General features: G+C 37.9%; 1 protein-coding gene across 2 annotated transcripts in view; it reads left to right on the top strand.

The window, feature by feature from the left end:
* The window catches only part of LOC129778956 (neural/ectodermal development factor IMP-L2), a 46,693-nt gene extending 20,936 nt beyond the window's left edge, over window positions 1-25,757 (top strand). Inside the window, exons 1-3 of one of the 2 annotated variants that reach the window (XM_055786150.1) lie at window positions 22,742-23,564; window positions 24,018-24,292; window positions 24,370-25,757. In XM_055786150.1, coding sequence (XP_055642125.1) covers window positions 24,020-24,292; window positions 24,370-24,894 — 798 coding nt within the window. In that variant the 5' untranslated portion in view covers window positions 22,742-23,564; window positions 24,018-24,019 and the 3' untranslated portion in view covers window positions 24,895-25,757. Of the gene's footprint in view, window positions 1-22,741; window positions 23,565-24,017; window positions 24,293-24,369 lie in introns of those variants that run through there. The other variant, XM_055786151.1, reaches the window with a different exon arrangement.
* Window positions 25,758-25,979: the final 222 nt, after the last annotated feature.

Raw genomic sequence — 25,979 nt, forward strand, 5'->3', positions numbered from 1 at the left:
ATTGGCCTCATACCACTCCAGGACACGTTTAGAATAGTGGCATGATGCCAAATCTGGCCAAAATAGCAGAGCTTCGTCGTGCTGCTGCAAGAACGGCAAAAGGCGCTTCTCGAGGCACTCAGATTTGTAGATCTCGCCATTTACTGTGCCCTTTGTCACGAAAGGCTCACTCCTCAGTCCGCAAGAGCAGATGGCCTGCCAAACGAGATATTTGGAGGCGAACTACGACATTTTCTTCTTCTTAAATTTGTCGGCCACATCGAACTTGCTCTTGCCGGTGAAAAACTCCAACCCCTGAATTTGCTTAAAATCGGCTTTTATATACGTTTCGTCGTCCATCACACAGCAGCCATATTTTGTCAGCATCTTCTCGTAGAGCTTCCGTGCCCGAGTTTTAGCCGTCGATTGTTGCCGCTCATCGCGGTTTGGGAAGTTCTGTACTTTGTATGTATGTAGTCCAGCTCTCTTCTTTGCATTCTGGACGTAGCTCTGCGACATGCCGATCATTTTAGCCAAATCATGGCTTGAGACGTTGGGATTTGCTTTAATCGTCCGCTTCACCTTTCCCTCCGTCTTTTTGTTCTCCGGTCCCGGTTTTCTTCCAGCTCCTTTGCCGTGGTCCAACGTCAACCGCTCCTGGAACCGCTTCAACACTCTGGAGACGGTTGAATGGTGAATGTTCAACACAACTACCGGTGCGACAGGTCAGGAAATTCCAGGTGTTTGGAAAGAATTTGTTCTCTCGACTCGCGTTGGTTCACCTCCATTTTCGTTGAATCGAAAAACACAACAGCATGTAGACAATACACATCAATGAGAAAGTGTGCAAAATTTGGTTGATTTTTACCCAATGGTAAAAAAGTTATGCCCTGTTGAATGTGTCGCAATAATTTCGTGTTCGCTCTTTAAACCTATATTGGAACGTTATGAAGCGCTCAGAATTTAATATGTGGATTTTGAATGGTGATCCGAGTAAGATCGATCTATGACGGTTTATATGACCCTTTCGACGATTATCTATGAACAATATTAACAGTTTTTTTCAAAACGAAATTGCATTCACTTTGCATTCGAACATTTCAAGATTATTCAGAAGATTATTGTACTCTGTAATCAAGTTCTAAAACGATTTTATTTCAATGATCCTTTGATCACCAACATGACGATAATTGATTCAAGTAATGTTATAGAAAGGAATGATATGTCAATTGTTCTCTTTCTACAAAATCATTCAAATATTTGCGATCGTAATTATATTCAGGGTATTGATAATTAATTTAGGATTTCCCAGATTGAAAAAAAAAGTTCAACATTTCTGATTCTGCCGTATTCTTCAGCAACCATTGAACGATTATTTTCAGAATATAATTTGAACAAAATAAAACTAAGTAATAGAACAGGAACAAATACTCTGCGAGTAATTCTAGCTTCCAAACATTATGTAGACATGCACAAAGAAGTCAGAATTATTTAGAATGTCATAAAATGTCATGTCATAAAATAAGTATAAAAGTATAATCTTAAAATGTATGATCACAAACAGAATCTAGAAAAAGAAAAATTACTTATTAACACCAATTTTTTATGAATTTTTTTTTTGTAATAAAATTTATTCGAATGTTAATGTAAGGGGGGGGCGAAGTCCCCATCTAGCGAGAATAAGGAACCAAGGCGGCCCCAACATAAAATGAAGTAATAAATAATGAAATTCATAATGAAAATTACGCTCCGTTGACGTCAATACGCAAGTACCAACGCTACAACTGACACTGTCACTGTATATCCTAATTTTTATTGCAAATATAAACAAAATTTGTTGGCATCTCTGGGAACGCGTGACTAGGTGAAAACAAATTGAAAGAACTTTATCAAAAACGATCACAATAAAAGTATGTCCAGTGGTCACAGTGTATTCAAGGCTCCTTCAGAAAAAGGAGATGCAGCGTCGACATCTCAATTGAATACTACGAACAGTGGTAGAGGATCTTGAGTATTTTGCCTAATGATTTCATGCGATTTTACTCACGAGAATCACAGCTCCAGGTTTACTAACTGTTTTGATTCATGAGAACGAATGAACTCTTGATTTTTTTCAATTCTGATCCTCTGAAATCTTCGCAGATGGAAAATGAAAATTGACGCGAAGATTACTGATGAACTATTCTAGTCAATGATTATTCTAACTGACGTGACTAATAAATACAACTCTGCGGCTTCATTCAACTGACTTCAATCCACACTTCTACTTCCCCCTGACACGAACCTCTTTACCCGCGTACACAATTTTATTTTTACGTCCATATAAAGTGAAACTAAAACTTGATTTTGGATGCAAAAAAAGTAGTTACACCATTAACAGACGGTTTATTGTCCACCCATCGTGAACTCAAACCAACGAACTTAGACAGTTACCAGGTATGCTATAATGGTCCTCGCGTTAGTATTAGAAAATAGCGTGCAGTTTGGGAGGAATTCTAAACAAAATTTTAGTTAACTTTGTCTCCGAGTTCAATTTTTTGAAAAAAAACTTTTGTGAAAAAAATGCAATGAAGCCCATTTGACGGAGAAGAATGAAATGAGATAGTCGAGTCGTGAATACGAAGGGATATTTTTTCATGGTCCCCTGACTATCCTCAATTGAATAGGACTATTCCGAGCCTGTTCACGAGTAAATATTTATGATACGAACATTTCCACAACTGACGAGAACTGATGGACATAACGAAGGTGCTATTATCAGAATAATGTTCGTAAACTCTTGCGGCATTGCGGCATGTCTATAGGAGAACCAATGACATGTCTGCCTACGAATTATTACTGTTCAATCGAACTAAAGCAAAACTAAGCTTCGTGAGAAAATTAATACACTTTCTCAAACTGTCAAACTATCGGAAGATCAACCAGCCAACAACATAGCATTGTAATTTAAAATTGGCTTTTAATTTTTTTCCGAATGATACATGTGGATAATTGTTGTTTTATTTGATTTGGAACATGTTCAAATTTCATAAGAGATGATTACGATTACGAGAAACATAACGTGATGGAAATGTGATGGAAAATTGCGTTTGAAAAACTATTTGTCTGCTTCCAAGATGAGTGGATAATCAAAACGTCATCTCAAAATTTCTGCTGGAAAGATATTAACAAAAGTGCCTCCTGTGTCGTATTTTACAGAAACGTCATTTGTCATCCGGGGAATGGATTTATATTGATGAACCCAAGTGAAGAAAACCATAAGTTGATCCTGACCCATATCGGCTGCAAAACCGAATCGCTTCAGAAAGTGAAGCGCACTTTTTGTGGCATAAAATCGTTGTTATTTATGATGAACTAATCATATCTGATGAAAAGGTTTAATGCGGTCTGCTACCGACAGATAACGACCAATATAAATTTACGCATTGCTCTCAACACGTAAGATCTATCGTGGAACTTATCTTTTGTCATGGCAAAAGTAGTGACGTGAATTGATTTAGTAGCTTTCCTATTAGAATTCGTCTTCATATACTTTATGTATATCACCTGACTCGTATTATCCGTTTGACTCGTGCCGACACGTAACTTTCCTATCATATGCCATAGTACATTGCAAAAGCGGAAGTCATATCAATAATTCGTGTCTAGACATCGCATGATCTTTACCTTCCACTCGTAACATGCGTTACGCGTATATTTATCAGCACTAGTTGCTGCTGCTATCAATCAATTTCTGTAAAATGGAAAATGATTCTACAGAACACACCAGACAGGAAATAGAGCGTCGGGAATTACCTACGCCGCGGAGAATTCCCCAACGATCAGAAACGTGCTGCATGTGCCAACATTTGTGTCGGCATTTTTGCGCTCACTTTGGACTCATGAAAGTCAGTTGACCAGTTGCATCAGAAAGCGTTCGTGCCTTACCCCGCCTCCTACTTGTAAGGTGAGCGAACGTAAATTCACACTTGCCCTAGAAATAATAATTCTCGCTGACAATTATTTAACCGTGAAAATGATGACGTGCGAATTTCTAGCGAAACGTACACTGCGTTATAAATCGTATGATGCAACGGGCAACGAATGGGATCATGCAAATTAATTGACCTTTGAGTGGGAATTCGCAGCCAGCCTGGTAGTGGCGGTGATCCATTATAACTTGTTTTATCGCGTAAAACAGAAACAAATGACATTAACTGGTTTTTTTTTGCAAAGCGTTGTTAAACAATTGTTTCAAGAATCTGTTCATTATAAACTGTCGTCATTTATCACAAATCAACTTCGATTTGCATCATGCACGTGAAATGGGAAACTGCTATCGGAAGTGGTCTTATTAGAATGACGCAACCAGAGAGAGAGAGATCGGTATCGGTTTCAGCAGAATTATTAACAATTTGCTCGATCGGTACAAGACCAGCGTCACGTAGTCATTTCTCGAGGTTGGGAGTGGATGGAACTCTGTCTAGTCGGCATTCTCACACAAAATGATTAATTGAAGCGTAATTAACATGTCCACGATCATGAATAATGTAATATGAAAGGGTTCCTTTTCTGAGAATATTAATTTCTACCAGGAAAAATAATTGCGTAATTTATCTCATGTAGTCCGATTGGTTTACTCTGAAAGCTCAGATACCATCGCTAAGTCATCCACCGTCAGCCATATTCATCACGTTATTGTACTGAGAATATTTTAGACTAGACAATGTTCATGATGAAGTTGACGAGGGAAAATAGTTTGAAAAGTTTTCTCATGATGAGATGATTGGAATAATTCGGTAGTCCTTCAATCAACGATCACTTTTCTAACTGTCTGAAAAAAATTGTGGAACACTTCTTCTCCATCGAATAATGTTCATACAGTTTGCTCTCTGCAATCTCCTATTTGAAATCATTATCTTTAGTCAAACCTTCAAATGTGATTAATAGTAAAATAGTACATTTTCATTCCTCTTGCGATGCACTTATGTGAGCAATGTATTGTCATTAGTTTTCCCGAGTCTTTCCCGAGCGCAAACGAAGTGATCTTGTGTTTAGTATAACTACATGAAGTGGATGGAGCTTTCGTGTTCAAATAATACACAAGTTATTCGAAATTAACATCAGTCAAACAACAGTGCTCTAGAGTCGCTCCATCAATAAGATGCCATTTCTGCTGATTTTACGACAACTTCCGATACTGGAAGGTAACTGGTCCACTGGACCGGATGTGAAACCGGAACAGCTCAAGGATGGATAAATTGGCAGCGGAGACGTGGAAAACCCTGGGAAACTACACGTGAAGAAAACGTTTTCGACGAAGATTTCTGTAATGAAGAAAATTCTCACCTAACGCATGAAGGAAAATGTAGATGTGGAAGAGCACATGTCATAGATGGCGAATTTGTTTGAGAGACTTAACACTGTGGTGCCAAGAAAAAAACTAGGCGAAAATTTGTTGGTGACCTTTTTGTTCAGCGGTCTACGAAACGCTGGTAACTACGACGCTCTTGAAGCTCGGCCGAAGGAGGATTTGACCCTAGACACATAGAAAATTCTTCAGGCTTGCACTGTGGTCACGTGTATTCTAGAGCTTGCCACTCCAAAGTACATTCAATGCGTGTTATTCGGCATAGAAATCTCAACCAAGTACCACAAATTTTCTACAACTGTAGTGTTTTTTTTAAATTAATTGGCTTAATCACGATCACGATTTTCGTGAAAATTGGTAGTTTTGTTCTTTATCACAAAACATTTGACCCGCATTTTTTATGTTTTCATTAGAGTGACCATTTCCATTTTAGGGTTGTCAACTTTTTCCTCTTTTTTTCCAATAATGACTTTTTTCAATAATTCATAACTTTTGAACTACTTGACCGATTCAGATCATCGACATATTAAATCCAATCCAAAAGCCAATCACCTGAAATTTTGGAGAAATATCATACCTTTTTTGAAAAACTACTATACCTGCAGGAAATTCGAATTCTGCACTCGTTATTATTGCTTGCATTCGTTTCTTATTGTTTTCATAGTCTCGGGACCAAAGGCGCTATATTTTTTTATATTTTTTCTGAAAAAAATTTTTTTTCCAGGTAATTGGCTCTAATTTGATATGTCGATCATCTGAATTGGTCTAGTAGTTCAAAAGTTATGGATTTTTGAAAAAAGTCATTTTTGGGAAAAATAAGAAAAAGATGATTTTTTGGACAACCCTAAAATGGAAATGGTCACCCTACTGAAAAAATAAAAAAAAATATGAGTCTAATGTTTTGCGATAAAGAACAAATTTATCCCTTTTCACGAAAATCTGAGAACCACAATATCGGTTTGGCATGCGTATTAGGAGGAAACAAAACAATGTTAAAAATACTTACGGCTTCATGATGTTCTGAGCCAAAATGCTCATGAAATCATTCAACTGTTTTTTTTTTAGTAGATGATAATTGTGTTTTGTGGCTTATTTCCATTATTTAAGTGGTGAAAAGGTCCAGAAAGCAAATGTATTCTTAGTCCTCGAAAGCCGCGTAGCACTTTCAGTGAAATGCTGCTTAATTGCAGACTATTTTGCTATAGCACACACACGTTATACTCATATCCAGCAAGAACTCCTAAAAATGTATGTTTTTAATTGAAAAAAATAGAAAGGTCTGAGCCTAGAGGCACGGACAGAAACATTTTTTGGAATAAAAACTGAACTGAACTCCAAACCCGTTAATAAAAGTTGTAATGGCAGAAATACTCCGGAACCTATAATTATTAAGCCTGTTTATGTTCAATAGTAAACTGTAAAAAAAATATTAGATAGATATATGAAAAACTCGACATTCTCAGGTTTTCTTATCTAGGTGTCCATAAATAACATGAAAATCAAAATTAATAAAACCGTCTCTACAGAAATACTAATCGACCGTTCGTCTGTTTAGCTGAAAAGGATAAGAAGCGATACTTTTTCAGTACATTCTTGAATTTGGTTATTATTTTTATTATTTGTACATCCAACTGGAATACAACAAATATAGGAAACCTCACAGCTATCCATGTCCTGGCATTGATATTGTTAGATTAGATAGGAGATTTTCTAATTTTTAGGATTTTTTTTTCAACACTGGGAAGGAAGAGGTGCCTCTTCTTGAAAAGTCGAAAGTTTTATGTCAAAATATGTTTCTCGCTCGACAATATTGTATGTAATAATTTGATTTGCGCAATTTTGCATATTTTCTGTTCAACCTAGGTTCCATAAAAAATAATGTTTAAAATTAGTTCCATGAGAGAAAAAATCCCATAACGCCATTTTTCAATTTTTACAACAATCCGGTAATGGTTATCACGATAACACATGCTATAGGCCAAGCAATGGATTGAAGTCGACAAAGAAACTTTTTTTCCATTTTGCTCTTCCACTAGAAGATTGTTTGTTTACCTGATTCATGAATTGTCTCAGATTCCTTCGTAATTTTTCTGATATACAGAAATTATATAAGAATAAACTCATGCCTCGGCTGGCCGTTGACACCATCTCAGAACCATCTTGTTGTTAGAAAAACTTTTTCCGTGTAAAAGTGCCCATCTTCTAGAAGACTTGTTAAAAATTGTAAGAGCTACTATACAAGTTTTTTGAGAATTTAAAAAAACATCGTTTTTGAGAAAAATGAGTTTTAATTTTTGAAATATTTTTTTTCATCGATTTTTTTAAATTTATTTGGTACTTTTTCATGAAATTTTGTAGAATTTTGTAGGTATCATATTTTTTCAGTTATATTTTTTGGTATCAAATCAAGAACCTTTTCAAAAAGTAGTCTAATTCTTTTTTGAATATTTCAAATATGCAAAGTTACTTAAAAGACCCAAGCGCCCGTGTGTATGCAAACATGTTGTCTATTGCAGCGCAAACAGCGAATAAAGTCTAGAAAACATATCTACCTTATTCGCTAAATCGTTCACTTGTTTTACTATCTTCACTGTTTGTGCTCAAATAAAAAAAAGTTGAATAAATTTCCTATCTAATGGTATATAGTATAACATATATCGTAATAACGATTTTACCTAATACTTATTTGAAATCTCGTAACTTTTCGTTACATTTTTCGTAGAGTGATCCCCCTATATAGTAGTCAAAGACGTAGTCCTACGTCAAAAAACTTACTGAAAAAGCGGTTTCACATGATTGTAATAGGCAATCGAATTTGAACACAAATATTGACGTCAAGATGTTCGTAAACTCCACTCATTCAAATTATTCTTTTTTGCGAAAATTTCAAATATCACCTCTTTCACCATTCTGATTTTAAGCTCCAAACATTATTTGCTGGTTCGTATCTGGTTCGTTATCACATTCACGTTTTCTTACTAAGCGCACGTTCGTGGGTCCAATCGCAAAACAATTCACTGATTGATCTTCTAGTCTACCCTTTAAAATTACCTTTTACTATAACATTCCTAGTACTTCTACCAAAACTCGTCATTATATTACCAGATTATTTTCAGACAAAATCCTCGTTTCCAACCACTTGCAAATAACATGTTTCTTCGTTACATGGAAGAAAGTTTGATACAAAAAATATGATAGAATAAAGACAGCCCTAAATCGGACAATTCCTTTCTCGAGTCCACTTTTAAACGAAGATCAATTTCGTTACCGCAAACATCGAATGGACTAACAACGCTTGTCAATATGTAATTGTAGAACACATGTGAATTGAATTTTTCGAATTTTCCTATTTTCCTTCAGAGTTTTCCGAAAATTTTCAATTGTCATGTTTGGTTAAAATATGTGTATTATTTTTATGGAACCCCCTCTCCATTCCAGAGAAGGGAGAGGTGTCATACCATCATAGAAACATTTCTCGTACCCAAAAACCTTCACATCCCAAATTTGGCTTCATTTGCTTGATGAGTTCTCGAGTTATGCAGAAATTTGTCTTTCATTTGTATGGCAGCTCCCCATTACAGAGGAGGGTGAAGTGTCTAACCACCGTAAAAACATTTATTGCACCCCAAAACCTCCACATGCCAAATTTGGTTTCATTTGCTTGATTAATTCTCGAGTAGTGCAGAAATTTGTGTTTCGTTTGTATGGTAGCCCTCACTTAGAGAGGGGGATCGAGTGTCTAACCACTATAGAATCATTTATTGCACCCTAAAACTTCCATATGACTAATTTCATTTCATTTGCTTGATTAATTATTGAGTAATGCAGAAATTTGTATTTCATTTGTATGGCAGACACCTCCCCTCCCTTTAGAGAGGGGGAGGAGTGTCTAACCACTATAGAATCATTTATTGCACCCTAAAACTTCCATATGACTAATTTCGTTTCATTTGCTTGATTAATTATCGAATTCTCGAGTTTGAATAAATTTGTGTTTCATTTGTATGGCAGCCCGGAGGAAAATTGATCACCGGGGTGAATTGATCAAATGTACTGATGAAAAATACTGATTTTTTTTAGGATATCATTTAAATAAATTTCAAACTTTTTATATGACACATTCAATAGTCATCTTTAGATTCTTATGGTCAGAGGTTCTCATCAAATCGTTTATCAAATTGTATAAAAATTAAATAAAAATATAAAAATTTATATTTTCGTTTCCATTTTTAAGCATGGTTAGCGTCACACCTAACATGCCGGTGGTTCGATTCCCGTTCTGGTCGGGGAAGTTTTTCGTCAAAGAAATTTCGTCCGACTTGCACTGTGCTCACGCGTATTCTAGAGCTTGCCACTCAGAATGCATTCAAGGCGTGATATTTGGCATAGAAATCTCACCTAAGTACTAATAAAAATGACGCAAGTAATACTACGTTAAGACGGCGAAGTTCCTCTAGGAACGTTTGTGCCATTTAAGAAGAAGAAGAAGATTCTAAAATACAAAACAATACATAACCCGCTATTTGAAGTATTAAACTTCATGATTTATGTAAGCTAGCTTATTTTTGAGGAGTTCAAGCCTATATGACCTTATTATCCTAATTCGGATGTATTCCGAATCAGGTTTCCAAGAGAAGTGAGCGCTCTATGACTAGAACCTAGTTCCATCATGTGACATATCGAACTTCATGGTTTGTCAATACTTGCTCATTGGTAACCATTGCATTGCCATTGGATGAGATGCAGCTCAAACTATTGATTGATATATGAGAAAGGCACGACTACACCCTTAGTTGGATAAAATCAAATTGGTATCCTCAAGTCCTTGAATTGTCATTTATATTACCACAGTGAATTTCTATACATTTTCGTGCATAGTACAGTAGAAAATAAAAAAAAAATTGATTCAAAAATTTCACCCCAAATGATGCTCTACACTTGAAGGTGCAAAGAACAATGAAAAAGGTAACAGTTTGCTAACATTTGAGACATTGAAACGGTAGCACTTGATGTTCAAGTCATCACTTCGATTCAGAAGTGCTTTGATAAAAACTAAAGCATTCGAAGCTGCATATGCACTCTTCCAAAGTTTTATGACTGCAGAAACCTTCCTCAATGCATAGGGACATGAAAATTTATTTAAGCTACATGAGTTAAACTTAACTGTTGTCACAAATTTAGAGTGTACCGCGGCACCGATATGTCTGATATTACCGTACCAGAGCTATTCGGTTCGCCATTAAACCAAACAAGTTTTCAACCGTGTGATTTGCGCAAAGCGTACATGTGAGTCATGGTGCTGCTCTGTGGTATAATCATAATCGTTGTACGAAACGAAGAGGTTTCGGTGGGAGTTGGGGAGGAGTAGATTCAGAGTGTGAGCCGTTGTCGGGTGCATTTGCCGGCTATGAAACCGCAAAGTCAGCTATGCATGTCAAAGCTAACTGCATACATTAGGAACGAATGGTTAAGGAAGACCAATTACAAATTTTGTTTTATTTTGTTTTATTTTGTAATATGGTGCTACCACGGAAATCTTGCCGAAATTGACCATTTTACTGCGTCATGAGATAGGTGATAAGATGCAACGAAGTAGAATCATTATAGTCATATACACATACGGCTGAGTTGTGTGGTAATTCTTTTCAATATTTACTTTTTCGATTCACGCTTTGATTGAGTGATGGTCCATTTCAAGCTGGATTGTGACGATTTTTTCATCTGCCCATTTGAACAGTTTGAGGGGTTTTGTGCTTCCCCTTTACGCCAATGCCTGGATCGCTGGTGGAGAACAAACCATGTTCAACACGATGAATTTCGAACAAGTAATACAAACGAGGGGGATTATAAAGTTTGCTTTCTTGATAGGTCTCTTTGACGGTTCGTTGAAAATTCGAGATGTCTGATTTTGTGGGTGTGGAGTATAGTAGAAGTGCAGGATTATAGATTCATTCTTAAATAATTACAAATACAAACGTAACGTGCCAACCCCATAATGATTATATACATAATGATTTTTTGTTTCTCTAATTATTGCCGCTCATTATTGAGTAATTCTAACCACAAACATATTTGTGAACATCCAGAACAGCTCATCATTAATATCGAGAATAATAAAATAAGTACAAACGATTTAATAAAATAAATATTCCTGTTAAGTATCGTGACGCACACCTATCTTCTACACTACTACATCGCTGTGTGATCGGACCACTCTCCGTAACAGGTGTAGTTATTGCCGGTCTCTGCTAACGTGTACCGGATTAAGCATCAGCTGGTTTTATTCCAGCTTCTCTGCAATAAATCAAGAGGCTCAAGCGGATGATGGATAAGTGGCAAAAGGCAACTCTTAATATACAGTTTGTTGCATAGCAACACAGTTGCGGATTGGATGCTAAAATCAGATTTTGCTGCCAATGGATTTAACCTTTGCATGGCAGGCGGAGTAAGACAGTTTGCGTTGTCATGAAGTTTGACCAATGTATTCTTTTCCAAAACCTGACTACGATTTCAAAGGTAATCTATTCTACCAAAAGATTGAATAAACCAAATAAAGCAATAAACGACCGTTTGGCCACATCACTTTCGAATCACATCGCTTCTCTTACCGCAAGGGTTATTTGATTGGATGTGATTTGCAAAATGAATGGCACAGAAAGAGAGGTAAAATATTTAACCCAAACATCAATCATTTATCTCCACTTTCGCGCATCGCTTGTCCAGGGCTTAGTTGTGTCATATCTTCGAATCGGCTACATTAATCAGTGGTTTGGTGAAAAATTATTGCTTGTCTCAGTGCGCTACATTTTTGGTATGTACATGAACAAAATCCATCAGTGTCCCTTATGTAGAACAATCGATAATCCAGGAATTCCCACAAACACGTCAATGTTATAACACCAAGAAAACCGCGTGATCGCATTTGAACTAGAGAAAAAACGACAAACGCGAAATGATCATTAGAGAATGATCGCGCTCAGGACAAGGCTTGAAACACACATTGGGAAGAGTCGACGACACTCTAGCAGTGCTTTCAACATTTAGGTTAAAGTTGGACACATTCAATCATTGTTATTTCTTCTGCTGCTGTTGCTAAGCAGGATACTGTTAAGATTTTATCTATTTCTTGTTTCCACCATCTGTTCGAACGACGCTCTGATGAGTCATTTGTACGTTGACACGTTGCTTTACTTCGTATTGTCCTTGTTGAAGGTTTCGGGAGTTAGAGAAAAATTCATACTGGAAAAAGAATTAATATAAGGTAAATGATGTTGGTTTGTCCAGTCGAAACTATAATCTTGGTTTATCCACTTCGTGAATGCTCTAGTTCAGGGCACCTGTGTCAAATCAGGTATTCAAACGATTCAAAACATATAAATAAAATAGTCTTTTTCATGATTCACAGTAGTTTTTATATGATATTTTACGGATTCATATATTTTAAAGATTTATAAATACCACCTTCTATTGGTGTCAATGCGCCTTTCATTTGAGCTAACTTTCAATCACAAGATAATTATTTGGTACATATTCGGATCTTTTCTGGATTACAACACTTACAAAAATTGTAAACATCAAGTTTACAAATCATTTGTATCAGATTTATATATCTAAATCATGTAATTAATGAATCTCGATGACCTCAATTCTGATCATGGTTTGTCCGATTCACTGATGGTGGTTTGTCCATATGATTACTATGGCAACCGCTTGGCGCGCTGCAGTTTGTTTGTTTTGTTTTGTTGTCCTTTGTGCGAAGCAAAAATAAAATTTCTCTGTATTGAGTGCTGTTCACCTTTTTTTTTTGAAGTAAGTCTAAATTATGAATGGATCAACATGATGGCAGCAAACTGAAGCAATGCGAAATGAAACATCTACTTGAAAATTCCCGAAATACATTCATACCTAAAGAACACTTTTCGGTTTGAAGAATCACAACTAAAAACGGCAGGAGACAAGAAACGGCAGGGGACAAACGACACAGCACTTAGGTTGTGAATCCACTTAGAAAAAAAGAACTCTTAAGAGATGTTCGGATAAGGGAGTAAAAATCACAATCACTTGAGAAAAATAGGAAAGTACACCAACACATTTAGGAAACGTCTAGAAATTGTCTATGAAAAGATTCTCACTAACTCGTACTAACCTCGATAGCTCCTATATGAAAAGTTTTTCACTTACCAAAGAGAAAATGTACGTCCATCCGATAAACACTGCCAACCAGCATTAGGGTAGCGGAGACCTCCAGACAGTGGTAGTGGATCACTCCGCAGTGAGCAGGATCCAGGAAAAGCAGCGAATATGCCAGAGGTAGTTACCACCAGCAACGGGCACCACCGCGCAAGCCATCAACGGCCGTCACAGCGGTTTGAAAGCCACAGGTGCATGTCTTCCTTCTTCTCTTCTCCTCTCTAAGTGTAGACCGATGAAAATGACACCAGAATACAACGTCTATCTCCCGCAAGTGAGGCCAACGGCGACGGGAAAAAATACCGCTGAGCAACGGCAAAGCAACACCAAAAGGCTATGAGATGATTAACGACGGATAACCAATTTGTAAACTCGAAAACTTGAAAACTTTATTTGTAAACTCTTTTAATGAAAACTTTATTTGTAAACTCTTCATTTGAAAACTCTTTAGAGTGAAGGCATGCCCATCTCAGTCGGATTACCAGAACACAATGATGAAATCTCAAAAAATAACCTAACTACTAAACCTAAACCTCAACCTTAACGCTAATCTACTATGTACAGTTCGCGTACTACCTCGTGCATGGAAGTGGAGCACCTCTCTCCAAATTTGCGAATGAAATCTTCAAACCTTTCATCTAGAGTATCCAGGCAGGCTCTTTCGTGATCCTCCGTTGTTCTCGTCCAGGGGGCAGATTCAGGATGATTTTAAGAAACTCATTCTGGAGACGTTGAAGTCTCAGTTTGTGTGTCCGAGCACAGGTATTCCAGACAGGGTACGCATATTCTAAGGCTGGGTAGATGATCTGTTTATAGACAGTCATCTGATTCTTCAGGCAAAGTTTCGACACAAACTGTTGCCCCAGCGTGTTTGTTTTTTCTATGAGTGTTAACAATAAGCTACCTTCTCTTGAACCTCCAGACGAGAAAGCAAAGGTTCTCTGTTTAAGAACTTCAGTTATGGACCAAAATGGCTTTGAATGAGAAGGAGTTTGACGGAGTTTATCTCTAAATTCTCTACTTCGGAGTTCTAGAATCCTACCCTGGATTACCCTAGTGAGATTGTTAGTAGATATCTTCTTATCTCGGTCGCCAGTACGCTGGTATTGGCGCCGATAAATATTCCGTAAACGGATAAATTGTTTGGTGGTGCTATCAATCTGGAGAGAGGAACTCCTTACATTGTTGTAGCGGGGCCGCACTGTCACAAGCGATGGCAATCGCTTGCTGGAGGGAATGCACCGCCACATCAATATCTTTCGGGGAATCCGTGGTTAAGGCTGTTATCGATGACACGATGGAACTCGACTAAGTTGGCACGATGATAATTTCGCCAATATCGGGTAGCCGTCGTATCGACAGCTGCGTCCAGCTTCAATACCACTGGATATCGATCGGAAGATAATTCCTCAAAGACTAGCGGGTACTCGGAGATGGTCATATTGGTAAGGAAAATGTCCAGTATCGAGTGAACCCCTGATTTGGAAATCCTGGTAGGGGGTCCGGTGCTGAGATATTACAATAGCCGGTCTCCTAGTCCTCCGCAAGGATTATCCCGTCTTCGATTTCTCCACAGCACATGCCGAGCATTCAAGTCACCTGAGACGATGTATTTCGCCTGCCGCTCAAGTGCCAAATCGATTAATGCGAAAATTTCATTAATCGATCAAGAAATGACTGAGCAATAATTGTGTGTACAAGAGGAAATCGTATCTTCGATTTCGACCAATCAGAACGAGTTGTTTCCGTTTGGCGACTTTTCGTTTGTTTGATAGTTAGTTTCATGAACTATATTAACTTATTCTTTGTGATGAATTTTTATAGAGTGCTCAGATCGATTGATGAAAAAACCTCGTAAATCCATCAAGAAAAGACTGAGCTATTATTGTAAGTACATGAACCGCCGCTTGTGTCGTCAGTTTCGACCAATCAGAACTGGGTATTTCCGTTTGGATATGGGTTGAGATTTTTCAATTGTTCGATAGTTATTTTCATGACATATATTATTTTATGTAATTAAATAAAATATGGAGTGTCGAAATCGATTGACGTAAAAATCTCATCAATCCATCATGAAATGACTGAGCAATAAACGTTTGAAATTGGACATTTCACGATGCCATCGATTTTCGTATTCCCGTGTACCCGAAAGACGTAATCCTATGTCAAAAGGAGAACATACAACAATTACCTCCTGTTTTCACCTCGTCGCCAGATTATAGAATCCAATACCATATGCTAGATATACAAAGGATATACAAAGAACATCACTGTAAAATATGCGCAACCGTTCATTACATTCCAAGGAAGTTCAATTCAATTCTTTGTTTTTAAGAGGCTTTAAACTTTGCAGTTCATTCGCCTCTAGCCTCCAAGGAAGAATAATCTCTCCATGTTTATTTCTCCGTTTATAAGTGAGGGGCTTAGAATGAAAGGGGTGTAAGTGATTTGATCGATTTCTCTACATCGACTCTCTCTTTTGGTCATAACTTAGCTGCAAATACATGTGGAAGATAGATCAGAACCTCATCTATCGGACTCTATAGCAATCTTAAATTGGAACGTTTTTGCAGTTGAGTTATTAACTAAAGAAAAAGTTGATGAAGAGAAATCGATCAAGTCACTTACACCCCTTGCATTCTAAGCCCCTCAAGTAATATTGCATATCATGGCTTGCTATAGATCTCTACAATCTGAATACCGGCAAATGTTTTCTCTTCTTCATCAATTACATCCATGGAAGGCCGTAAGCGGCAATCCACGGAATTGTTGTGGTGGTCAAATAGCTGAAAGTGACGCGAAGTACAATAAGTTGAGTTTCCATCGAAGCTGGTGTTACTTACTTTAACACCTCGACATTTTAAAGAGCCGAGTCCTCCCAGTAGCATATGATCAAGTACAAATACTTGATACTCGATAAAGTGGTATTTTGGACTTTTTCAATCCCAGTCCCAAGATTGTGGCTGATATTTAAAGAATTCGCTCATTGTTTTGATTGCTTTTCGGATAATTAATCTCGAAAGTTCGATGGAACCCATATACCACTCATTGTCACAGCTATAAGATAAAATGATGATGATGATGTTGGATTAAAGAGGCTTTAAACTTTTCAGTTCATTCGCCTCTACGTAAGCTACAAGATAAAAAAAAAACATTCACTATAAACTCGAACCGATGCTCGATATCCCTCATAGCCCTAGTCCAACAAGCACACAATACGGTGACCAAATCATGATAGCGGTTTCAATTATTATATCACTTACTTTATTAATCTGATATGGTTTTTGCTGAGATACTGAAGATACTTTTGATCTAGTTTCTCATGAATGATCTTTCGTTCCCACGTATATTCTGCTCATATCTGCAACGTATGAAAGGTGGAGAAGGATAAGAGCATACTATCACTCGATTTATACCCACCATCAATACTCTTCACGAATGTGGCTATATGTACACTGCATCAGTGCCGCACAATTAACTGCGACTTTGACCTTGATCACGTAGAAGCAGGTTTCTGATGTTTCCTTTCCTTCGTCATCCCTTTGAAATTGGAAAGTTTCTCTCTCTCTCGTCACGCTCGCCCTCTAGATCCCTCTAGATCTTGAACCGCCTCTCCTTCACACTCCTGCTGCGTTGGAATAATGAGTTTTCTTATGAACTTTTATCCAATAGGATTTTACCACATGTACACGAGGCTCTACGTGGGATAACTCACGTCCACAAACTAGAACTGTTATCCCGTATACATCGAATTAATCAATTTAGAGACATCAATGAAGTTCTTTGAACTAAATTGCTTAAAATAATTTACATGTATTCCTATCTTCTCGTAAGCGATATTGAATCCAGATCAGCGCCTCATCTAAAATTGAATGAAGTCTCTATTACTATCAAACTTTTGAATACTATAAAATATAACGGACAGGATTGAAAAAAAATATGAATAATGCCTCATAGTGTCAAATACTGTTAATTGGGAGCCCCACTGGCATGGTTTTTTGTGCAATTCTATCACAATGAATTAATATACTGGTCATGGAAGCAGCTAAGTTCTGTTAGGTGATAGGAGTGGGAGACAAAACTAGAAAAAATGGTCTGAAGACGAAAGAATGGGCAGATCACTGCAAGGACTATTCCACTTTTGATGAAAATACGATGAACTTTGTGCTTTCAGTAACATGCAGATCAGTGCACATTTGAGGAGGACCAAACGAATACCAACCATCGAATTCAAATGATATATCTTAACAACGGTAAATGTCCAAATCTCTTTTCTATAATTCTTTGTGAACAGATGCTGAGTTTGGGAATAAATGCAGACAATCTCGAAGTGCACAGATGAGAAAAAAAATTGTAATCTAGGACACGACCGCAGTTTTCGACGTAGAACTACGGAATTATATCATTATTTATAGTTATTTTATTACTTCGGATATTATTTTAGAATGCATCGAATTTTTGACATAACTTTTTAGATATTTATATTTTTTATTACTTCAGAAGACTCGATTCATGCATGCGAATCAGAATCGTGGTTATACTCGCATCAGACTTTCTCCTTCCCACTCAGATATCGATCACGAACTATAAACCCTTTTGCTCCTATATTCCGCTTGAGATGTGATCGAACCCTACAACATGCAACAGTAAGATAACCCTGCTGGAATTTGAAAGCATACTTTCACGAAATATACGTTTATCTAAATATATGCAGGGTATATCTATATTCCAAAATTCTGGATATCCGCACTAGCACTAAAAAATCTCGTGTGCTGCTCTTCTTTGCCGCAGCACACCTCGATATAGAGGGCCTCCTATCCTTGTATCGAGGTGTGTGATATCAGCATTAGGCATGAATGATATCCGCTCGTTGTTTTATGCTAGCTCACTCGCATCTGTGTTTTCATTCCTAACAACTACTTATCACGAAAATCTGAGTTTCTTGTTTCAAACACAGCTTGTATGGATACAGAGACCCCCAAGCGAAAAATTTGATTATTGGAACTTTTGGTGAATTCATGACACCGATAATGACTGCGGTAAAAAGATTACTATCGATAAAACAAAAAGAGAAAGGTGGTTTCATGGTTGCTCACAATACTACTGAAAGCCGAGCCATCAAGTAAGTGAGAATGAAACACAACGACGTATAATGATCGTACAGTCCCCTGGAGCAACCTAGGTCATGTTTGGTATACACCATGTATGACCTTCCCTGACGATGATTCGCAACTCGGTATTGAAGGCGGAGTAAGAGTGCTCTGCTTGCAGTGAACAGGGGGGACGTTTTTTTTTTTTTTTATCTTCGCTTATTTTTCGTCGGCCTATTTCCGCCACTTTTAGTGCCAATCACCGACATCAGGGAGGCGACTCCACCTGTTCCTACCTATCAGACTCAACAACTCATGAGCCGGGCCAACTTCTTTTACTTCCGCTCCGAAGGAAGACGTAACCAGAGATTTTTCGCCTCAGAAAATCCCAACGACGCCAGCTGGGATTGAACCCAGGCCGATCGGATTGTGAGGCTGTTACGCTAACCATACAACCACTGGCGCCGTCAGGGGGGACGTTACCCAAGTGGAATTCGGCTAATATAACGAAACAAGCTTATGCGATCCTAGACCTAGGCTGCAAGTGTCGGGGACATGGAGCGCATTCAGTAAAGATAGTTTTCAATGAAAAATACAGCGATAAAGTGCTTGGAATGGTTTGTCTACTAAATTAAGATGCATTCACGTTCACCCTGAAGTTTCGATCCATTGGTGCCTAGTAGCAAATGTATTCGTTTATAGCAAGTGCTGAATTCATGATATTCGAAGCTTCAAAATCGGATGGGATGCTAAAATTCTTATCCATATTCCATTTTTTTTTATAGATCTGAATCAACCAGTAATTAGATTTTTCCGTCGAGCTATCCTCTATCCTCTATCGTCACGATGGCGTCTCCATCTGTACTCTATTAGAAACACCACGCCGTTATCTTTCTGTCGAACAATGACGTTATCAGAGAATTTCGTCCCAAAAAATTCCAACGACCTCGGCTGGGAAATCTATGGCAGTAATCGAGCGTCTCTTACAATCGCTGCTACTATAAGAAATAAATTATAGATAACTGATTTATTCGAGAAGGCCTATTCTTTTGCCGATAAGTTGGATTTTTTCTTGTACGTTTCCAGGCTAGAGAATGGCTTGATAATCCGCGCTGCCAATGGCCCAATATATTCGCATTTCACTTCCTTTTCTGTTTATATAGATAATGTCAAGCCTCCAGCTTACTGATAAGGTCACGTAAATATCATTTCTTTGTGAATCTGGTGAATTGTTTCAAGGAATTGAAGTACTTCCATCACCCAGAAACCATTATTACAACATGAGTTAACTACAAGTATATTTCGCTATGACGAAAGAGACAATGCTTTTATGAATAACCAATGCATGAACTTCTATCTTCCATAAATTTGGTGATGCACTATATACATTGAGAGAAATAATTAGTAAATATAACGAATTTTTTGGTAAATACTACCAATCTATAGTCATTTTCGACCGTACTAATAAACACATATGTCAAGCAGAACCATGATTCGGAAGCCCAATATCGGCTACATTTTCTCGCCGAAAATGCACGTATCAGTATTATATCCTTATTATACCTCCGTATTGCCTTATGCCTTATTGCCTTATTGCCTTGCTTTTCTCAACAATTTTCAGATATGACAATATCCAAGCTTACTAATGTTATCGAGTAAAATATACTAATCTCTGGTAGGGATGCGGGTTTGTTGACAGTATGTACAAAAAATTTGTACATTCTACTAATTTTGCATTACCAAATGTATTTAGTAGTTTTCGACCGAGGATTTTTCTAAGGGTATGCACACTTTCAAAGGTGAAACAGAAATTATTCGATGGGAACCTGAAGAACACTGCTTTTGAGAAGGAATGGTGAACAAGAAGTTTAAGAAAGCTGATCTGATTAGAACGAATTTCAGTTCATAACTACAGCTACTGTTTTGATGATGATGTTGGATTAAAGAGGCTTTAAACTTTTCAGTTCATTCGCCTCTAAGCTACTGTTAAAAGTTTATTCACCAATAAGTAGAATTTTCATTTCAATCGGACAATGCAAGATACAAGGCCACTAGTATTGGTGATTTTTATCATACGGATACATTGAATTCAGCTCACTCGATATTTGAAATTTATCTATCATTTTGTTTGTTGTTTTGAAATTAATAACTGTCATCACGCACCGTCACTGTTGACTCGCTTTGAATCGCCTGTGGGAACGAGGGGCTTGTAATAGGTCAAATATAGACCAAAATATATCTGGTCGAAATGATGACCAGTAATATATATTGAAAACGACATTGAGCTTATTGGACAGACCTGTAATGCGATACGTTGGACATTTTTACCTCTAATTCGACATTTTTGTAAACATCGAGTTCGGGGCCCAAATTATGGCCCCACATTGATAGTCGCCATCAGACGTCGACACTGTACCGCTCTCATTGCCAATGTCCAATCACAGGGCAAAACCGCCTCAAATGCGTCACTAGGCGGTGCCTCGGCATGTCGCGTTAAATGTGCATTACTGTATTATATTTGTAGTTATTGATTTTTTTTACAATATTCACATTCTCCACATTTACTGGTAACTGGTGTCACAGGTTTTAAAACAAATCTGTTGTAACGTTGCGTTCAAATTAGCTCATTTTGATACCGTATAACCTTTAAAGGCAACGAACTTAGCTCACAGAAAATTATACTGTGAAGGGATCAGTAGCATAATCAATCATATGATCTGCTTTGATCGGCTATGTCCGTGTTTAGAAATTTGTGCAAAATTGTTTACAATTGTTTTATACACAAAATATAGTTTACAAAATAGAATCTAAACTGTTTAGGTATGAGCTATAATGATTCAATCCTAAACTATTGTCACGTCAGTTCCTTTTGAGCAGATCATATTTCCATTTACGTAACATACGAAAGAACGTTTCTATTGCGTTCGTTCATCATCATGGGTCATAAGTCATGGATTGAAAACTTCTAATAATTCTAATCGCACAGTACAATATCGCCCAGAAAAAAAAACATTCCATAATACATGGAAAGAAATGACATAGTTGCGGAGCAGTGCAACACCTACATCATTAAACTCTGTCATGAATGGCACGTGAAAGTCACGCAAAGCGAGGACCCGCTGATCCACTGTAATGTTAAGTCTGGCTGTGTGTTCAACACATGCATCTCCGCACGTTTATAGTGTGCACACACAGATAAAAAAGATTTATCAGCCAATCGTTTATCGTTTCGAGGAACACTCCTCCATCCAACCCATGTACGCACACATGGACACTCATAGATTCAATGTGGCTTGAGAAAACTGAGGTTTTTCAATGGATTGAGAAGACAAAGCGGGAGTGCAAACGCGTGGGGAAAATTATTCATTTGCCGTGACAAGGAGATTAATTTTAATTAACAGTAATCCATGCTACCTCACAATTATGGCCCACTATGTATGGCCCCCCCGAGCAGCTGAAGTGATCCAGACTTTAAGGTGGCCACTTGATTTCAAAACCCGATCCGGCCGGTTTCTATCGCGATTTGTACGGTTGCTGCATATCCCTCCGTTTCGAGCATGCTGCACCAAAGGCAGTAGAATGAAAGGGGAAACTATGTAATTTATGTAACTGCGTCAAGCAATATATTTTTATGATTTCTTCTATTTCTCGTGGCTGTTAGCTGTAAGGAAAAACTCTTTACTGGAAAATTATTTTTAATTCCATTTTTGCAATGATATCAAACGCGAGACGCTGTGCTGACATAGGCAGTAGGAATCGGGCAAACAATAATCGTTTCCCCTTATGTTTGGTTGGTTCGTAAAACTAACGAATCAGCTGCAAAAGTTCAACGACGAGTGTACAAGCGTGAATGCCGGTATGCCGGCGTGGAATCCAAGATCAATTTATGAATGATCGCGTTGAAATGCATGCTCGCGTGTTTCGTATCGAACAAGAGCTAAAGAGTTGGTTGGAGTAAAGAGAGTAAACGCTTTCTGCCCCCGAGAGAAAGAGAGAGAGAGAGACAAAGAGAACTATTGCGAGCAGCCAGCTGGTGAATGTGCGGCCCACGGAGATGGACAAGAAGTGAGTCTCACCACAATAGGCTATATAATGAGGTGTGATTGCAGCGATTAAATCAGTTTTCTTTTTGCTCTTGCATCAGAAACATCTAGCTTGTGACAGTATTTCTTCAGTTGTCTGTTTAAACTTCGGTTGAATAGTGTTTGATACGACGATAAGTTGGGCGATTATCTCAATAGTGCATTGGAAAAGAGCTTGGTGGAACAAATTTATAGAAGAGCGTATTCACAGTACAAATACGAAACTTATCTCTAGCTGAACGACAAAAAACGTTTAACGTCAGCAACAATTGAACGGCCACCTCGTACGATTCAATTAATGTCAGTCAGAGCGAAAAGTTTATCATCGAAAGAGTTTGAAGTTATCATCAAACCTCTGTATTTGAATACAACCGGAAATTAATGCATCCTGATACCAGCTTCACATAAAAAGCAGCCTGTGGTGCGTTCTACGGTCGATTGATTTAAGAGGTCAAAATTGCTCCGATAAGCATATTGAATCGTCTCAGAACTGAGCCTCTTACTGCGTACAGACTCTGCCAGAAGACCAGAATCACGTACACACATATCATCCCGTGCCGCCATATGTTTAATTTCAATCAAAAAGTAAACATACCAGAATCGATGTTGACAAATGTGTTCATAAAACATTTTATAAATTCGAACGTTACATAACCTCCTGCGTGGAACGAATCTTTTGATTCACCAACTTTGTTGTGTGTGGGCACACTCACTGGAAATCGACTTTTTTCTTCGCCACGGAAGCGGTAGATAGCAAAAGGAGCGAATCATCTGTAACAAGTTGATTAATCAGAATTACCGTTGCGTCTATACTGAGGTAGCAAGCAACAGCAGAGGAACTGCATCGCGTTACTAGAGTAGACATAGGAATTGGTAAGTTCGAGGTTAAGTCGTTATTCTTATCAAGTGCAACATATTCTACGCCAGTGTAGAACTCTCTCTCTCTCATTCTCTTTTCGGTTGCGGGACGAAAGTCACGTGAGTCGGTATTGTTTCCTGCATTCGCTCCTATTTACCACCACTCTAGTGGTAACAGACAAACTTCTAAATATATGCCCCTGTCCTCCATTCATTGGTTTCTTCACGAGCGCACATGTTGAAACACGCACACAGTTTTTGGGTAGCTAGAGACAAAAAAAGAGAGATAGAGAAAACTATTCAAACCACGAAGAGAGAACGCAAAGAAGAGATGCCTTAAACTAACTGATGCAATTTCGAAGAAAGATTTCAAATTTGTTATATCTAATTCCAAGAATCATAGAACAAAACAAAAATTATATGGAATAAAGATAAAAAATTAATGTTTGTTCTATTTTCTCCTTCCAGGAATGATGAATCTTAAAATTCTCAGTCTACTGGCCATGCTGGCCATGTTGGCGCCGCTTATCAGCGGTCGGGCTGTGGACCTTGACCAGGACAACTCGCTGTCTGCATCGTCTTCCGGGTCACGTATGCCAAGGCCTAATTTTGTAAAAATTACATCGCCTCCTCCCCTACAAATCACCCAAATTCGCGGAAATACAATCGAGCTCGAATGCGAAGTCATGGGTTCGCCAACTCCATACGTACAGTGGGTGCATGGAAGTGGACAGACGGTAGAAGTAAGTTTTGACCGACAAACAGCGTTTATCAAACGACTAAACTATCTTTTTTTCTCCCTTCCTTCCTCCATCATCAGTGGGATGACGTGAGCATGAATATCGTCAGCGAAAGTAGTGCTACCACGATGGCACGCGTTGTATCGCGGCTAGTATTGGATCACCCATCACATGCCGCTGAGAGTACATACACTTGCATCGGTCGTTCGGGAGGTCAAATCGCGGTAGCTTCGACCACAGTCTATCATGCGGACTCACAGCGCTCCAACTATACCGATCTTCTCAAATCCGGTCATCATATGTTTATGCATCTGAAGCCAGCCCGAGTCACTCTGCACTACAAGGCGCTGTTCGAGTACATGGGTTCGACGGTGATTCTACCATGTAAAACTGTGGGTCGACCAGTACCGGAAGTCACCTGGAGAAACGAAGAAGGCAATGCCGTGAGTAGTATTCAAGATTCACGTTTCCGAGTTCTGCCCTCCGGGGAGTTGATTATCAACGATTTACGATGGGCCGATATGGGGTCCTACACCTGCGTTGCCAAGAACGCAATCTCCAAGGATGAAGCGGAAACTTTCCTGTATCCAATTCGACCGAACTAATGCATTCAAAAGGGTAACGAACCAGAGAGATGAACAGTGAAACACTCTAGGATCATGAACCATAGTTACTATTTTCAACAGTCAGTAAAAGCTTATGCCATTACACTTAAATTAATCACCATCGTGTGTGACAAACCTCATTCAATGTAATTTATTTTTGAGCAAGTATTTCAAAATATCCACGGTCACGATGTTCACTCGTTCTCTGCTTCCCTTTCGGAGGATCGAGAAGATATTCCGAATTGGGTTACAGAAGGGAAATGTTAGTCCGGGGATATTAGTTTATATATAAGGTATATGTTTACGAGTCATCATGCACAACAGAATCATTTAAACTTGTCATTGAATTTGTAAATGTATATAGTTCTAAGTTACGCATAATTATGTATTTCTCAATTGATCTTCAAAGAATCTGAACATAGCACAAAATGAAAAAAAAAGAATAATTCGGAATTTTTATTCAATAAACCTGTTGCTTTATCGTTACGATTCCAGATTTCTGTACTTAGGACTATCCACAAGATACATTTTTTCAAACCTTTTCTGTTATTTCTGACATGGACCATGTTAGAGTTGTAGTTGTACAACGGTATGTTACTTAGTTTGTGATAGATATTAAGTTGATGTAAAGTCTCGTATTTATAATTCTACCAGAGCAAAAAACCAGACAAAGCCGGTGCCATGTATAACAACGGAAAATAAATTGCATTTCAAAAATTTTGTATCTCTTCCGAAAAAAATTAAGAGGAATCTCAGCCAGTACACATTACGGCGCATTTATTTGCCAAGTGTTAAAATAATCTTCAATGAATGTAAACAGTTATGAAACAATCCGATTGAATTGAATAAAATGTACAACTCTATACACAATTGTAATAAATTGTTGCACATTACGAAAAGCCCTCTATCTCTCACCAAAATTATCAGTAAAACGAAGTACTTGCGCATTTATGGTACAGCAAATATAAATCACAGTGGAACATATTAGGTCATGTCGCTACGGTACGGCCCAGATAGGTTTGGTTTGTGATGTCTGCGATAATCACATCATCACGACGTTGGAAAGCTTCGACTTTTATATGATG

This window comes from Toxorhynchites rutilus, chromosome 3 (genome assembly GCF_029784135.1).
Source record: "Toxorhynchites rutilus septentrionalis strain SRP chromosome 3, ASM2978413v1, whole genome shotgun sequence".
Taxonomy (NCBI): Eukaryota; Metazoa; Arthropoda; class Insecta; order Diptera; family Culicidae; genus Toxorhynchites; species Toxorhynchites rutilus.